Genomic DNA, 19042 nt, shown 5'->3' on the forward strand with positions numbered 1-19042 from the left:
CGCTTATTTCACGAGTACTTACTTAAGAAATCAAAAATTTGACACAAATGCGGTCCGCCAAAGTCCAAGATCAGAACTGCGCCCATAGCAACGGTCTGTTATACATAGCAACGGACTATTATACATAACAACGGACTGCTAAAAAGAAATAACAGACCGTAGAAAGCCGTGATTGATCAAACAGAATCGAGTATTCAACAAAGCTGTGTAATAAGTGGTGATAAAGGACAGATCCTTTAGCACCAACATGTTAAGTGCCAGTAATGTATGTCTACATAGCATGTGTAGTGCCATGTACTTATTCTTATTAGAAAAGCAAAAGTGCTCTATGAACAATAATTGTTTCCAGGGCAGCATTAGACCTTTCAAAGAAGCGCTGTGTGTGGGCCCCGAGCTGAGCGTGACCTCGCTGGCCCTGGCTGATATAAGAGTACCTGCCCAACGGGGGAGCCAATAATTAGACAGCTAGTTATACCGCTCGTCTCCCCTCAACGCTCTCTGGTCGTGTTTAATTAGCTGGAGCGAGGGACGACACACATCAAAGACGCGTATGGGCGAGCGGGCTCGTGTTTGTCCATCAATTACGGTTTTGTTGTTGTTGTTGTTGCAGTAAAAAATTACTTCAAAACCAAGTCGAGAGTCTGAGTTGGGGATGTGCAGGAAGAGTGTAAACATGAGGGATTAGTGCCACAAGTGAGTAAGTAGGTGGTACAACGCAAGAGTGATATGAGACGCAGAAAACCTATAGAGTTACTACTCTGGTGGGAGTTTAATACTATGAAGAGGAGAAGAGGAGGATGTGGATGCAGCTCATGAGATGAGAGTAAGCAGAGGAGGGAAACGATCAAAGTAAAGAAGAAAATACGGAAGAGGAGAGGAGAGGAGAGGACAGGAGAGGAGAGGAGAGGAGAGGAGGAATGAGGAGACTTGGCAAGCGTTCACCCTCCCACTCTGTTGGCAGCAGAGGCACAAACTGTTTGCTCACAGCAGTACATGCATCTATTAGTATTGTTCCAGGAGATAATAACTCGGTGTGTGTGATTGTGTGTGTGTGTGTGTGTGGATGTACACATGTGTGTGTTTGAGGCGTCAATTTCTCAGCCAAAAGTGGAAAACGAGTTGCTATGAGGTGGCAGACGAAACAATATGGAGCGGCGGTAGAAAATGTACGAGGGAAGCGAGCGTTTCTGTGGGTGTGTCAGACTTTAGGTGCTAAATGTCAGCGATATAGGAACACCAGAGGCTGTGGTGCTAACAACAACAACACAGCTCCTGAAAACTACAGCTCCCATGATGTTTAGCAACGGGAGGACATGCAGGCTATCAAAACCTATACCTATAAAATGGCTTTGAAAGTGTCTTTAAAAAATGTGTCTGTGGACAGAAGCCCCCTTATGAAAGATAATGAAATGTACTGTGGGCCTCAGAAGTATTGATCACCTTTTCCGACAAGCCGTACTGAACACACACAGCAGCAAACGCTCTCGCTTTAAGAGAGATTCAGCTGGTAACGAAAGCGTTTTAAAAGAAACTGCAGTGCCCCGGCCAGCCTTTCTTGGAACTTCCCCTGCATACACCCCTGCACATTCAGAGAGAGAGAGAGAGAGAGACTCAGCCAGCAAAGGGGTTTAAAGAAACTACATTTCTATAGCTGGCCTCAATTGAAGCACATATACACACAGCTCTCTGCCTGTCGCCCACTTCTGCCATTAGCTTTATCTGTCTGAATTCAAAGCTGAGAGCCCAATCCCCGTCGTTTTTTTTTTTTTTGAAAAGATTTTGCCAGGCTTGTTCTTCCCTTTATGCCCCCGACTCTCCTCTGGGAAAACATAGAGAAAAAAAGAGGGAGAGGGAGAGAGGAGGGAGGGAGGGAGGTGGGGGGGAGATGCCGATCGCTGACACAGCCGCTGAGATAGCCTCTCTCTTGTTGGTGAGGGATATAAAGAAATGGAATGAGAGAAGAGGTGGACGGGAGGAGATGCTGAGATGGGGATAAGGGGGTGTGGGCGTGAGGACGTTATGCTGGGGTAAGCTGCCGGAGGATTACCGCTTCAAATCTCCTCTTTTTTTTGGCCTTTATTTGCCGCTTATTTATTCACATCTTTGAGGCAGCTCACGCCAGGTACACACATATATGCACACAGATAAAAAGAAAGTTGAGAGGAGAAAGAAAAAGGACAAGACAAGAGGAGATGGGAGGTCTAGGTAGGTGTGCCCTCGACGCAGCAGGGGCCAGACGTTGACGACTCAATAAAGCGAGCGAACTGACGTGAAACACGGAGACGCACACATAGAAGATGGTCGGTGTGAACTGCAGGGTCTGTATATGTAAATTCTGAGACCGGGATTGGGAGAGAAAAGGCGCAATGACCGACTCAACCCGGCTCTTTTTCATCACGACAGCTGACTTCAGCGTGTGCATGTGCATGCCTCGTTGTGTGTGTGTGTGTCTTTGTGGTATGAAAACCCTACAGCCAAGACAGCGTCGATGTGTAGCAACTGCTGTGTTGTCAAGGGAACCATTAGCAAGAGTGAAAGCCTGGTATCTGCTCTGCGCTTGCCTGTACACACACATACACACGCACATACACACACACACGCGTCGACCTTCTTGCGTTTATGTTAGAAAATAATTCCTCTCTCTCAGGGTGTGAGAAAGCTACAAGTATAGAGCTACAGTTGACGCCGCCTGCGATGCAAAACAACATCAATACACCGCTTAACTCCATCTAATGTATGCATGTGGAGACACAAAGATAGACGAATGTGTATTTATCTGTCAAAGCTGTCAATATGTTACGCTGGCGTGTCACAGTCAACGGAATAGGATCAATCTGAGCATCAATAAAGCATAGAGAGGCCTGGAGGCATTTTCCTCGGGCCGCCTCATCAGAGATTCAACCAACATATGGTGAAGGACATAGACGACTGTTTCTAGCACTGGGCACTATCTAGGTCAGACTGAAACAATGATATAATTCTGGTATTATTTTAGCATTACATGTCAGTATTTATTTAAAAAATGTTTTTATACAAAAATAGCTTTCAGATAAGGGCAGAATTTATTTGCTGCTAATGAATTTGAATGTTCATTTTTGCCTCTGAAGCCAACCGCACGCTGTTTTTTTTGGTTACAGTGTCAAACAGTGTTCATGTTTAGATAACAAACACCTAGCGGCCAGCTGCTCAGAAGGCGACGCAGCATGGGGATGTGTGTGTGTGTGTGTGTGTGTGTGTGTGTTAGTGTTTTCCTTGTGGGTCAGGCTAAAAAGGGGTTAGCGAAAGGAACGCGTGTACACAAAATCACAAAGCGTGTGCAAGTTGGGGTAATGAAAGACAAACCGTGACAACAACACAAAAAAAAGGGAGAAAAGGAAAGTGTGTGCAAATACTAATTTAGTGAGGGACATAAAATGCCGGTCAAGTGAAAAGAATGGTGAGGCGAGACAGCAATAATAGTAAATTAAGAGATAAGCAATAAAAATGAAGCTGCCTCATGGGGCGGAACGGCGAGATGGAGGAGAATCAGCTGACCGAAGGAGGATTAACAAGACGGCGCTTGGAGAATAAAAAAACTCCGGTCAAAGCTGGGGTATTTTCCGATGTTATTATACGTAGTTATATATAGACTTTACCGTCACCTCGTGAAGCCCAAACCCTCTTCAATCTGTCATCTATGTACTCTTGGCCCCCGTTTATGTATTATGTTCTGGGGTGGAAGTAGTATCTTCTCCCCTTTCTGATTTATTGGGCGTGCAATTGCCCCTGTTGTCCCAGGCTGTTGATTTTGAACGATACCTCATCACTGGATATGTCGACCTCCAAATCTCATATTATATTTGCAGGTCTTTTTTTAACAGCAGTAAAAAAAAAAAATATTAGCTCAAAGATGGAATCCTCCTCATCCACTCACCCGTACACAATAGCTGGTGTCTTTTCTTAACATACTATACATGGAACAATCTATAGGACTAGGCCGCTGCAGCAGCAGATGTTAAAACAGCTGCTGGCTTGAATATATTGTACATGTATGGCATTCTTCTGTATTGATGTAAAACTATGAATCTTTGTACTATGCAATGTAGAACTATTACAGGAAGGGAAGGGAGGGTTACTGGTCGCCACATAGGCGGGTGGGGGAATGACCTTTATTGGTCCTTGTAGGGGTAGATGTACTCTGATACTTTGTGTTTGTTATGGCAATGATTATTGGTCTATTTTCTTTTTTAAATAAAAGCAATTGATAACAAAAAATATATATGCATTCGTAGGTCAAACCAGTGGGCAACCTCGGGTCTGAAAAGTGAAGCAGTGCCTTAAACTTGCATTCTTTCTAATATCCAGCAGGGGGCGACTCCTCTGGTTGCAAAAAGAAGTCTGATTGTATAGAAGTCTATGAGAAAATGACCCTACTTCTCACTTGATTTATTACCTCAGTAAACATTTTAAACATGAGTTTATGGTCTCAATCACTAGTTTCAAGTCTTCTTCGATACAACATGACGTTTATTTAGTAAATTATGCCTCCATTTAGAGTCAAATGGACCATAAAGCAGGGTATGCTTTAGGTCTAGGAGTTGTCCGTGTTTTCGTCTTACAACTTTAACCCTTTCGCAGTGTGTCTTGAAAGTCAATTGTATCATTTGGGTCGCATAAAAATTTATTATTTAGCGTTTGGTTGTACTTAGCTCCACCCTCTCGTGTCACTTCTGGTTGCATAAAACCAAGATGGCGACGGCCAAAATGCCAAACTCGAGGCTTCAAAGCGGCAGTCCATAAACCAACGAGTGACGTCATGGTGACCCGTCCACTTCTTATATACAGTCTATGGGTGAAACGTGATAATTGTCTCATGTTTGAAATTTCAAGTCTCATTAAAATTGAAAGTAGACCTTTAAGTGACTAGTAGGGGCATTTTCTTTATATAACCTCCATGTTTGTGATAAAAAAAAAAAGCCAGAACAAGATTAAAATGGGTCCAACTGTAAGGCAACAATTGAGCTATTGAGTGCGCCTACTACTCTGGCCTCATTCAATAACTTAGTCAATATTACACAGAAACTCAAAAACTCTCAATTCAAAATATCAACCATTTGTCTGAACGTTTCTTTTTCATAATCCTCTCACTCTCCATTCGTCATCTCTGGCAATCACAGTTTGGACTGTGCCGACTGGATAAAGCGAAGTGAGAAATTCAAACCAAACTGCGAACCAAACTGTTGTTTATTAGAACAATAGACTGGTAGAGAGAAGGCGAAAAAATACGAGCCAAGAGAAGAAAGAAGTACAGGAGCCAAATAACGAGACAGGTAATGACGCGTCTATTGATACAGCCACTGGCTATCTGGCTGGCCGCCTGCAGTATTCACAGACAGACCGAAATTCAATATGTAGTTTGGCTATTTTCTTTCTTTTTTTTTAAAGTGAGAGGTGCAACTGGGGAACGGCAAACAAAGACGCGGCAAGGACAATAGAAACCCTTTATCCTTTTTCCTGCTGCTTGAATTATGAAACATTCAGTCTTCTGGCCTCAGGTTCAACAATAATTTCAGAAAAGTGCTTGTCTAAGAATGTGAGCACACAAATCGATGCCCTCTACCTTCATTATTCTCTCTAACAGTGAGTTTTTGTCCTTCAAATCTAGTAGAAAAGCAGCTGAAATGTAGAGTTGAGAGCAAAAAGAATAGGGGAGAAAAACAACGAAAGAAAGAGAATTAAAGATGAGATGAATGCAGTGAGTGATATACTGTGAGACAGTACAGTGCGAGTGCATGAGAGCATTATACTATTGCCCTCACTGATGTGGAAGAGTGCTGCAGTGTCCTTCATGTAGAGGAAAAGGCTAAGAGGATTCAGCTGGTCCCCAAGCACAGTGTGTGCCTGTGTCTTTGCACTCTTTCCAGGGTATGCTTATCAGGGTGGACGACGGTGAAGTTGCAATTCCATCGCACACACACACACACACACACACACACACACACAAACGCGTTAAGCACAAGGTCGCCCTCGTAAACGAGTTGGGGCCGATAAAGCGGCGAGCAGGTTCCTCCCTTCCCCTCATCTCTCCATCTCTATTCAAGCCCCATCTATCTCTCTCGTCACCGCCGATGGTGCGGATGCGTTTATGTGGGTCGCTCTGTTCACCTTCAGGCTATAATTCACGATTTTTTCAAGGAACAAAAGCCGCCCGACTGTGAGACTGACACACACAAACAGGCTGAGCGGTACTTTATTTGCAAACTGCTGCAAAAGCTGATCCTCACCCGCGTGACACTAATTAACCGACAGTAAATGTAGACAGACTATTGTGAGCAGGGGAATTTATGGTCAGCGCTCAATAATAGAAACTACAATTAACGGCATTAGGCTTCACAAGGTGGGTTTCAAGGTCAAACTTTAAATTACAAGATTTAATCGCTATTTATTTAATCTCTACTGCTGTATTTAACCAAGCGTGACACATCCAGCATCAACACAGAAACACAACTATTGTTCAAATGTGACTCATGGCCAGGAGACTTGGAACTGTAAAAATGGATTGTATAGCAAAGGTGTACAACGTTCAATCAGCGGGCAACTTACGGGACTGAAAAGTGAAGCCAATGTGGAAGTGCTTTAAGCTTGCATTCTTTCTAATAGCCAGCAGGGGGCGACTCCTCTGGTTGCAAAAAGAAGTCAAAATGACCCTACTTCTCTCTTGATTTATTACCTCAGTAAACATTGTAAACATGAGTTTATGGTCTCAATCGCTAGTTTCAAGTCTTCTTCAATACAGCATGATGTTCATTTAGTAAATTATGGTCCCATTTAGAGTCAAATAGACCATAAAGCAGGGGATGCTCTGGTCTGGGAGTTGTCTGTTTTTTTTTGTCTTAAAACTTTAACCCTTTCACAGCGTGTTTTCAGTTCATGAAAGTTAATTGTAAAATTTTGGTCGCCTTTAAAATGTATTGTTCAGTGTTCGGGTGTACTCAGCTCCACCCTATTTTGTCAATTGTGGTTGCAAAAGAAACAACATCGTGACGACCAAAGACCAAGATGGCGACGACCGAAAACCAAGACGGCGACGGCCAAAATGCTGAACTCAAGGCTTCAAAACGGCAGTCCACAAACCAATGGATGACGTCACGGTGACTACGTGCACTTATTATATACAGTCTATGCCAGTGGTTCCCAAACTGGGGGGTGGGACCCCTAAGGGGGGCCCAGAGTTATAAATAGTAATGATGCATGCTCTGCACTGAGCTGGAAAGTATATCTCTAAAGGGGAGCAGAAAAGGTTTGGAAACTGCTGGTCTATGCCATCAACACAGAAACACAACTATTGCTCAATTATGACTCATGTCCAGGATGAGAGGCTTGAAACTGGAAAAAAATGGATTGTACTTTCAATAAATTATTTTCTGAGCTCCACTCAGGTTTGTATCAACATCAATAATGATAAATGCGCAGATTAGGGCGCATCTGTGATTGTCTTGTCTTTTCCAATTGACAACTGAGCAACACAATTTACAATTTCAAAACATCTTTATCTGCCAATGAGGATTTCATTTTAGTGCAATGTTGGAATAATTAAAAGCCCCATCTGGGTCATATCACTCAAATAAAAAAAGCATAATTGTATGTTACTGTTGGTTACACTACCAGTAGAATTAGGTATGATTATGACGGTAAAATCATTAAATATTTCTGGTATGGATGTAGTCCCGGCTGGTCCACACTGCTGCGGTTATGAATGGATGGGGACAGATCCTGTCTGTGGCTATAAAGCAGCAGTAATGTGGGAATATGGGGCTGCCTTCTGCACTCATGGTTTGTTTAACTACAGTATGTGGTGGGAGAAAAGGACCCGAGGGGCAGTTCACCGTCCCCACCGTCTGTCTGTCTCGCTGACCAGGAAACCACACCATGCATTATTCATTATGTGTACCCATATTCGCTATCTCTCTCCCGCATACACACACACACAGTTTGCATGTGTGTGAGAAAGAAGTCAAAAATAGACGCAAAAAGCAACATACAGTATTGCATGTCGACAAAGCAGGCCAATACGAACGACAGAATGTGAGGCAAGTGTGTGAAAGAGAGGGAGGGGGGGAGGAAGAGACATGGTCAAAGCAGTACTTGTATAATCGGCCTCATGCCAAAATAATTCAAGCGTGATCGGAAATCAATGCGAGAGCATGGAAGCTGTGGAGAAATCCGATGCCTTCCCGCGGCCCTGAAAGGCAAAATAAGACGTATAAAAGGGGCTCAAATGCATGAAGGATGCTTTCTGTGTGCCTCTATGTGTGTGTGAAGAATGCTAAATGAATTGATCGCGAGGTTGCCACAGATGTGCGCGGCGGCAGATGGAAGAAAAAGATAACACTTCAATTATCCAACTGCCACATTGTGCCCATTTATACTTGTTGTAGTGGTACTATAAGAAATTACCACACGGGGAACAGAAAGCAAAAAATGCTCTTGATATTACAAAAAGGTTGTTGGATGTGTTAGCGTTCAATTAAAATGCTCACCAAGAAAACAAGTTATTAAAGCAGAGAGCTCTAAGATCTGTCGAGGCGGGCGTTCGGCACAGTGACTCATCGACGCTCCACAACACAGCCTCCTGCAGGTCTGAAGCCAGCCCTGTGCCAAACCCCCACCTATGGCAGCCTGGCGCAAGCAGTGTGAGCGTCACAAGGTGGGGTAAGGTCGGTGCGGGGGATCAGTGTTGAGCATGTCTAGGGCCAGGTTTGGGACGTGGGGGAGGAACGTGAAAGCCACATGACACCGAAAACCGACACAGAGAGAGAGAGGTAAGTGTCTGTTAGAACTATGGCAATTATGTTAAAATGTTAATTCAATTGTGTCTTGTTATTTTCGCCTGATTACTGCAATTAACATTTGTCATTATTAGCATAGTATTTCCTCTCAACTACAGCTGAAATTTGAGGTGAAATGAAGTGTTTCTAAAGTGTTGTTTTCAAAGGATGACTTCCACTATAAACTATCTATCAAACTTGAAAATAGTAACTCGACCGTGGCTGCTCTTGCGTCGACTGAAAATATAATTTCATACTAAATACACTGTTGACAAGTTTTCAGAGACTTGGAACAATAATAACTGGCTACTACTACACCCTCATTTGTCACTTTTCTCTCAGGTGCAGTCAAATGTAGAATAATACATCACAGTTTAGTTTCTTAAAACAAGCAGTTATATATATTTTGTATGGCTCAAATGTAAACACATCGTTAGAAATCATCCTTACTAACTTTATAAACTTTGGGGTTTTAAATATAAAAATAAATGAAATGAAAATGTTTAGGAAAAAACATCGTGACATACCCGAGACAATGACATAATATAAGCTATACGAGCATTTTTGTGTGCGAGAGAGTAATTGTTTGTGAGTAGGCAGTCAGGGCAGTGCGGCAGATGAGGGACCACCCAGACTGAATGAGGTCAACAGGCCTGACAGTTTACGTAGGTGGATCAGCACAGCGCATATTACTGTCCACTTAGGCCTGCTCTCGTACCTGCTCAATCAAACACTCCATCTCTGCTTCACCCTCTTTCTGCATTCTTGCTTCCTCTCCCTTCTGGTGATCAGTTTTATCAAATATACAACAATGCTTCCAATCAACGGTCTGTTTTTGTGATGATTAAAGGGGCCATATCGTGCTCATTTTCAGGTTCATATTTGGTTTTTTTGGGGTTTCTACTAGAACATGTTTACATGGTTTAGTGTTCAAAAAACACATTTTCCTCACGCTGTCGGTCTGAATATATCTGTATTCACCCTCTGTCTGAAACACTCCGTTTTAGCGCCTGCCTCTTTAAGAGCCCCTCAAGAAAAAGCCCAGTCTTCTCTGATTGGCTTGCAGGAAAAATATGAAAAATGTGTGTTTTCTGATCCAGGCAGAACACAAAAAAGTGACTGGGTTGTCTTATTTGTGTGTTGGTAAGCACTCCAGATACCCAAATGTATGCGTACAAGCACTGAAAAAGCGAATTTTTCACAATATGTCCCCTTTAATACAACATTTTTAAAAAGCAAAATGTGCAAATTATGTTAAAACCAACAGAAGCTAAAATTCAATATCTGAAGTGGTGAAGATTTTCATTTCAAAATAAACGTCTATTAAGTCACTATCTATAGCCAAATGAGGTAACACAATGGTGATGAAGCCTATAGCCCACTGATGAAAACACTTATATAATATACAGTATTTGCAGTATTATGAACTGGGTGTCTGTGATGACATTGTACATAGAAATATCATTTTTATATTCCGTTTCTATGCTCAAGCATCAACAAAATGACTCCAGGCTGCTAAACTCTGAGCTCAACTCCATTGTTTTCACCTTAAATACAAATTCGACATCAACCAGGACTGAAATCCTAAAGATTGCCACTTTAAAAAGAGATTTTTCCACCCTGAGATCAACTATTTTTTAAGCACAAGTCTTAAATAGTTGTAATTTTAAGGTATGATGTGCCTCACTTTGACGCCAGCATCGCACCGTCACCGTCACATTTTTCATTTTGCAGCCCTCACAATTTGGAATGACGCTTATTAAACCTGCAATGTTTTAATGAGCCGTTGGGAACAGTTTAAATATTATTTCACTGACTTGTGTGTTTTTATTAACTAACACTACACCGCTAATTATGTCCCCATCTCCAGCTGACTCATCCTGGATAAGCGCGTCAATGCGGTAAAATTCTTCCCTCCTCCTCCCTCCTGGTAAGGCGTTTGAAGTTGTCACCCAAAAGCGAAAAGGAAAAAATCAACAGAGAGCCTCAGTGACTGAGACTCTGAATGGATGTTTTTGTGTTTTTTTTGTCAATGGAAGGTGGGAGGTGAGAGAAATTAAAAGGAAGACATCAAAAAAAATAAATAAAAGGGAAATGTCTGGGGAGGGGTGTTTACCAATGTGTTATTTTTTTTCCTCAGAATTCTGTGCTGCTGTTTCGGTTCCACGCTGGGAACGGGAGCAGTGTCTGTCAGAGATTAACGCAACGCAGAGGGAGCGGGGAGAAGAGAGAGAGAGAGAGAGGCAGACAGACAGAGAAAGAGAAGAAGAAGGAAGGGAGAGAGGGAAGGGATGAAGGGAAAACAGAGCAGATAAACACAAAAGTGATTTATGAAAAGAGGGAGTCTGAAAGTGAGAGAAATGTTTGAAAAGCGTCAGCGAATCACCAGAGAGACACAGAGGGAATGAGCAGTGGTGGTGGTGATGGTGGTGGTTATAAATAGAGGAGACAGAAACCAGGGCCTCTCCCCTCGCTGGATGCCACATTAATTATGCGCGTCTGCATCAGGAGAAATTAAGACACGGCTGCGTGGCAGTTTAGAGAGAGAAATTGAGGAAGGAGGGGATAGGGGGAGAAATGGCAGGCGAGGAGGGAGAGAGCTAATGTCAGTTAGAGATTTAAAACTGGACACCAAAGACGACAAGGGAGGCACAAAGGAGGAAAGGCTATTAGTGAAAGACCAAAAACGGCAGCACAAAAGCAAGAAGCCTGCTCATGCCGGCACCCAAACTCACTTTCAAAAGAAGACGAGAAAGAGAGAAGAGCTAATTACAGAGTAGTGAAATGCAGAAGTGTGCGGACCATTGAGTCAACATGTCATCAAATCAACAAAAAGCCCTACAAAATGTCTGTCGAGCAGCGTAAAGCGAGAGAAATATTTTCATGAATGCGAATAAATACGCCGCCGAAACCCTAATCAAATGTTATTCACGTGAGGCCATCTTCTTGCACGTCTTTAAAAAAAAAAAGCTCCTGCAATCAGATGCTATTCAGAGACGAATCAACAGCAGAATCTTATGCTAATGAAATCAAATGATCCATATTCATGCTGGAGTGTGACACACCTTAATAACCCCTCTCAGTCGCGCTCGCTGTGCCGTACGGGGGAGAGGGGGAGACGGAGGGAAAGGATGGGATCGAAGGGAACAGAACATTTCTTCCTCTCCGTCCCACATCACGGCTTTTATTCTGATACTCGTGTCTCGTTAGAGCTTCTGCACTTCCTCTCACCTTTTCCACTCTGGTTACAACTCTCTCCTGTTTCAGTGTCAGGGGTTGGATAACATTACGCTATCGTGTGACTCTTTTCCAGCGAGATGTGTGTGTGTTTTAGAGCCGTCACTTATTTTGCTTTTTTTCCTTCTTAACAACCAGATGAATGACGATAATTCAATATTATTATACGGCTTTGTTGAATACTCGATTCTGATTGGTCAATCACAGCGTTCTACAGAGCGTTATTTCTTTATAGCAGACCGTTGCTATGTATAACATACCGTTGCTATGGACGCAGTTCTGATGTCGGACTCTGGAGGACTGTTTTTTGTGTCAAATTATTGATTTATTAAGGAAGTAGCTGTGTAATAAGCGGGATAATGTATAGCTAGCGGGTCATTGTTGTGAAATTAACCCCTTCAGGGGCGATGCAAGGCGGCACCTGTCTGGGTTTATTTCACAACAATGACCGGCTCGCTGTACATTATCGTCTTTCAATGGAATCGTATCGTGATGAAATCATATATCGAGATATCGCAATACACAATTACATCGTCTAAATTGATAACAAGCACATACTAACTCATATTTCTCAGAAAATCTGATCAAACTCTGTTAAATCAAACTATTGTTTTAATCTGATTCCTCTGTTTTTGTAAACATGGTCAGCGTATAGCTGGAAATATATATTCTTTTTTTTTTCTCTGTGATTTCACTTGAAACTTTTATGTTCATTTTGCATTTTAATTAAATGAGAAAATACTTTTCATTTGTCAAGTATTTAATTCATACCGGAGTATAAGAAAATAGGCTTTACCATGTGGTTATTTCATATTGACTATTTATTTACTGAATTACCAGAAACCACGCTATATCGTGATATCCATCGTTATCTAGATATGAAATGACCTAATAGAAGATTTTGGCCATATCGCCCAGCACTAAATGAATGATTTTGCCTCTTTTTTTTTGGACATATGACAGCTCTCGTGTGAAAGCTTAACTTGTCATCTACTCGAACGTGTCCGTTTGAGAGTGAGAGCGTGTTTGTGTTCATATTAGCCCGTAACAGCAGGTCAGTGCAGTGCAGCCAGCACAGCCAACCAACCATCCAGCCCCCGCACTGGGCTCAGGACTCATTATATGGCTCAGTCCTGCCTGCTAGCTACCCACCTACCTGTGAAAAAAAACTTGCTGACACCACCGGTGACTGGCAAGGGAGAGAATGTGTGAGAAAGTGTGTGCGTCAGAGTGTGTGCGTATGGATGGACGAAAGAGGTTATGTGCGTGATAACTTCATTTAATCTGCGCACGTATCGGAAAGACTGAGGAGAGCGTGGCGAAGCATGTGTACAAGTTTTATAAATGTGATTAATTATGCATATATGTGCATCTGTAAAAATGATAAAAATTCACATCAAGATGTCAGCGCTAGAGAACCTCTCTGCTATGCACTGACTCATGGGAGGGAGGTTCGCATCCCTGTCAATCAAAATCCCCCTGTTGCTCGCATCAATTATTCCACAGCCGAAGCTTTCTTGATCCAACCTATACTTCTGGCCTCGCCACACACACACACACATTCACACTCCAACACTAGTCCACCTCCAACGCCGGCCAAGGCTACATTTCCATGACAATTAAACACCGGAGGACAGCGGAGTCAGCCACCCTACGCAGAAAAAAAGCCCTTTAAAACGGCGATAGGAATGGAGAGGGGGAGTTAAAGCGAGCAGGAGAGAGGGAGAGTGTGGCCGGGATAAGTGGTGGCAGGATTATAGCTAGTTCCATTATGGTTTTGGTCCGTTCACTGCTTCTTATAAAAACCTATTAGCATGTGAATGAACAGGCACACAGTGGAGTTTTTCTAAAGCCCAGGAGCACTGATCCACTATCAGGTGAGCTTTCCATAAACTGGGAGTAAGCGGGGGGGGGGGGGAGGACGGTGAGAGAGTGTGTGTGTTTTGGGGGTTAGCCTGTTTGATTGTGACCTGACTTCTGTCTGGATTTTTGTTGAGATTTCACAGCACTCAAAGTACAAGTACTGCGCTTTAAACGCTGTAGTAAAGATCATTTGGGAGTAAACAATTTAATCAGCTTATTAAAGTCAGTGAGGAAAATGTCAGCTATTTCGCATTTTCACAGAGGAAAATCCAACAAGCTGTTTAATAATAATAACTAATATAAATAATATTATTTTTTTATCACGCTGGTATCGGATCTCGGTATCGGCTAATACTGCAAGTTCAGGTATCGGAATCAGAGAGGAAAAAAATGGTATTGGAACATCTCTACTTTTTTAACTCATATTTTATGCATGACAGTTTTCCTTCCTAAAATTGAATTAAAACAATTTATCGCCTTGCTTACAGTATCATCGGAATATATCGCAATATATTGAAATGTAACCACTGTATCATGATACATATCGTATCGCCAGATTCTTGCCAATACGCAGCCCTAGTTTGGCGTAGATTTCTCTGGTGGAAAAATGTGGATGTCTGTCTGACGTATTTTTTTGAAAAATCATCCAAACAAGAGACACCCTGTCTTAACGACAAAAAGATGAAATACTGTCTTTTGAATATTGTGTTTACGTAAGTTAATGACAAATTGCCTGGGGAATCAAATCAAATGTGGGTATAATTCCTTCCTTTTCTCCTTTTCTTTTATTAAACAAATGAAATTAAAGAAAGTCTAATATGTGTTGCTCAAATAAAATGGACTTGGATCAATGTGGCACGAGAAATTGCACAAAACCAAAGCCAGAACGCCTGATGGAAATTTGTTTTCCAGCCAAAGTAGCTTCTCTGGTTATCAGTAACTGTATAATAGACATTATTATTCTTCTTGCATATCTGAACCAAGATGATCTTTCACTCAAAGCAGACTAAACTTGGGACTGTGAGTGTGAAAATAAAAAAATGCAGCAGCAATATGGGTGCCAAATTAGCCGAACACCCAGAGTTAGCGACCTGGGAACGGGCATTGAAACACAAGGAAAATGATGAAACTTGCTTACCTCTCTTTGCAGCACCAGCTCTTTGGTGAACAGCATGGCCTCTTCACTGAATGGCTCGGCCACCTGCATCCCTCCGGGCATATTCCTGGAACTGCGTGGACATTCAATACCTGGAAAAAGATGACACAATTGCGTTAGAGTTAAAAAAGGTCAGCGCAGCGGCTAATCGCAGCAAGATGTCCAGAATAGTTTAAACATTTTAAGTCCAGGACAACATAACTGAATCTATTGGTCAAATGAAATGCAGAAATACTGTGGGCATTCATATAAATATCCACTCGTCAGTGACTAGATTTCTACAATTTTCAGGACCTCTATTGCTACGAACATCCGATGCCACATCGAGCCTCCGTCTCATCCCTCTTAATAGGTCAAGGTCAAAGTCGCTCAGCCCCGCTGTTTCACAAAGGTGCGTCCGTGGCACGGCACAGATTAACCAGCAACACTATCATCAGCACTCACTGGATAATTGGTCACCAAGGGGTCAATCCTGAGTACGTAAAGTGCTCCTGTATGAGCGGTTTCAACTGGAAAAAACGGCTGGAATCTGCGTCTTTGAGACCCCTGCGCTAGATTTTCAGAGGCTTTTCTGGTAGAGTTCAGGTAGGAATGGATAAGCTTCAGGGCATAAGGTGGGAGGAGGGGGGAAGAGGAATGAGTGCGTATATAAAAAGGCACTGTGAGACTGTATGATTTCATGTTTTAAAAAAATATATACTGTGATAAAAGGAGGTGTATGCAAGAAAGGTATAGGCATAAGAGAGAATTTCTGTGTTTGAAGATGGATGTGGCTGCAAGGGAAGAGAGAGAGTTGATCTTACCCGTACAGAAACTTTAAGTTCTGTCTTCACACACTATGAATTTTGCACGTGCGGCCTCTATTGCAGGAGAGCATAACGAGCTTCAATCGCTTCTTTTGTCTCTTATGCCCCCCGAGGGCTTGATATACTACAGTATATGTTCACGAGGCGGCGTAGAAATCAGATGGTCACGTCATCGTAAAGACAACTCTGGCTTTGAAAATTACTTCTTCTTCCATGAAAGTTTGGCATGTTCTCCCCATGTTTCCTCTGACTGGTGATGCATTCGGGTTTTCCCACCGAGAGAATGCTGCTGAGCAGTGATGGAAGAAAAATAAAGCGCTTGGAATAAATGTGTGCGCTTAAGAAAGTATTAGGTGAGGTGTTTCTTTGATAACATTACATACTGTACATAGAGCCTTAATGTTGCAAGAGTTTTTCCCCCAAATAAGAATAATAGGGCTGTCAATCGGTTCAAATATTTAATCATCAACCGCATGATTGTCCATGGTGAATTGTGATTAATCGCAAATTAATTGCACATTTTTTATCTGTACAAAATGTGAATGTTTTTTTCTAGTATTTAATACTCTTATCAACATGAAAGTGGGTAAATATGCAGCTTTATGCAAATGTATGTATATATTTATTATTGGAAATCAATTAACACAAAACAATGACAACTATTGTCCAGAAACCCTCACAGGTACTGCATTTAGCATAAAGAAATATGCTCAAATCATAACATGGCAAACTGCAGCCCAACAGGCGACAACAGCTGTCAGTGTGTCAGTGTGCTGACTTGACTATGACTTGCCTCAAACTGCATGTGATTATCATAAAGTGGGCATGTCTGTTAAAGGGGAGACTCGTGGGTACCCATAGAACCCATTCTCATTCACATATCTTGAGGTCAGAGGTCAAGGGACCCCTTGACATGGCATGACATGGGTGGAACCAATGGATTCCTTACTTATTCTAGTTTCATATGACACCAGTATCTTCACTCTAGCTTTAAAACTGAGCCCGCTACAACCTAAAAATCACATGATGCGATAAAGAAATTAGTGGCGTTGAAACAAATTTGCGTTGACGCGTTATTATCGCGTTAACTTTGACAGCCTTACTTAACACACATTTGTCAGTGGTACTTGCATCTTAAAATGTGCTTAACACACTTAACAGTGACGTTAATCTGGGACACTGTGTACCAAGTGTGTTTAAACTGCTGTTGTTCTCTCTGTAAATGCTACCAGAGGAAATCTCTTAAGATCTCAAATACCAGTCACATTTGTATTATTATTCTTTCTTTTATTGAATTCCAAAATTCTTGTAGGGGCTTTATGTCAGGCCTCTTTTAACATATCGACTAACCTCACTGGTAAACATTCGTTTCCTAGCTGATTTTATAACCAGTCAAAAGAACCTACTATCTTTCGTTTGGTACTTTCTGTTCCCTACAGAAACCTCTGCCCATGTCTGTCCCAAATATGGGAACAAGAACAGGACACATCAGCGTATTCACACTAGCAAAGGAGTGGAAAATGACCCAAGAAAGGCAAAATGAGGACACAGGACGGTCAGCACCAAATGAAAAACTGTCAAGTCAACCTTTTGTAAGACATAAAATGTCTTCAGTAGACGGCAGGGAGCATTAAAACCAATTTGACGTGCTAATTTTAGTTTTGCAATGAACTATTCTCAGCTGTAATATTCTGCAAAACGGTGATAAACCTCACAAAAATAAAGTGATTTAATAAAGAACTGCTTTAGATAACCCACAAACATGTAGAGATTATGGTTAGATGTTTTTTGATTGTAGGTATTCTATTCAGTATCCTACTACATTCAAACATTTAATAAAATACAATAAAAAAGCTTCTTGAAGAGCAGCGAGGAGGAGGAGGATGAGAAGGAGGAGGAAGAAGAGACACTGATGGCCAAGATCATCTGAAAGTATTTATAGAAGTGGACCAGGACAGGGCTTCCACGTGGGACTCCGGGGCTACAACGGCGCCAGAATAAAGAGAAGAGGACGGACGAGGGGATGCAGAATAAAGGAAGAGGAAAAGACAATAGAGGAAAAAGACAACGGGAGGGTAAATACGGCACACGCTTTGCAAAAAATTGGTGTATGAAGTAATTGCAGAGACACAGATGAGTTGGCCGGAGCTATGTTAAGAGCTGGAACTGTGTTTTTCTAACATAATCCGCAGAAATAAAAAAATGACATTACATTAATTTCGCTGATGCTTTTTATCCAAAGCGACTTACAGTAAGTGCATTCAACCACGTGGATACAACCCAAAACTTGCAAGAATTGTGACTACTTATTTATATACTCATGTTTCACTTTATAGCACATACAGTACAATGTCTCAAAGGTCTTTTCAGGCCCACATGAGCAACGATTCTTAATCCAGCCCAAGCTCTCTTAAAAGACAAAAAACATCCCAAAAAAACCTTAATACGCAAAGAAAAAGTAATAGGATTATAATCCAAAAAATGTGGTTTTAATAGGTCAAATTTGAATGAAATAATCCTATATAAAGTAAGTCGGTGACATAAGTCCATATCTGCAGTCAAATGCACACAGACGCGCTCTCCTAAAATGATCTACAGCTTTCTTAACCGCACTCAATATCCTCACACACGTACCGTACTGTAGTCTCCTCCCTGCAGCATTTAAACCAAGCCGGGGAGTCACTTAGCTCAGCCAATTTTAAACCTGCACCACCATACATAACTCACGCCCGACACCGAGATAAACATCTGGGTCAAACTACAGGATATCCATCTTATCTGATCGCAGAGATAAACAAGACATACGCTGATTACTACTGACATCACACTACACACACACACACACAGGAAGCTGGAGTACAGCATGATGCACGTGGTGTTCCTCACACTGGCCCTGAAGCGCACGCCCACACGTCAATCCACCATTCAACACATCAATCACCGATCATTTGGTCTGCAATACGTGGATATAAGATTTTTAAAAAATGTGTTGTCAGGCTTTGGTGACGGAGCTGAAAACAGAGTTAGCAGTGACTTTAACAAAAGAAATGCACAACTGAATGAACAGATTAAAGAATCGATTGTGTGTCGTTCCCAAAATTCTGCAACCCGACTCCTAAAAAGACGACAAGCTATCAACCGTTTCATTTAACAATGCTGTAGGTTTTGTATCA

The 19042-nt window shown here is 41.9% G+C and overlaps 1 protein-coding gene across 1 annotated transcript in view; it reads right to left on the reverse strand.

Moving 5' to 3' along the window:
• Positions 1–19042, reverse strand: part of snd1 (staphylococcal nuclease and tudor domain containing 1) — a 213564-nt gene that overhangs the window by 122811 nt on the left and 71711 nt on the right. Inside the window, exon 16 of the mRNA XM_074625382.1 lies at positions 15046–15155. Within this exon, the coding sequence (XP_074481483.1) occupies positions 15046–15155 (110 nt within the window). The remainder of the gene's footprint in view (positions 1–15045; positions 15156–19042) is intronic.

This window comes from Sebastes fasciatus, chromosome 23 (genome assembly GCF_043250625.1).
Source record: "Sebastes fasciatus isolate fSebFas1 chromosome 23, fSebFas1.pri, whole genome shotgun sequence".
In the NCBI taxonomy this organism is placed as follows: Eukaryota; Metazoa; Chordata; class Actinopteri; order Perciformes; family Sebastidae; genus Sebastes; species Sebastes fasciatus.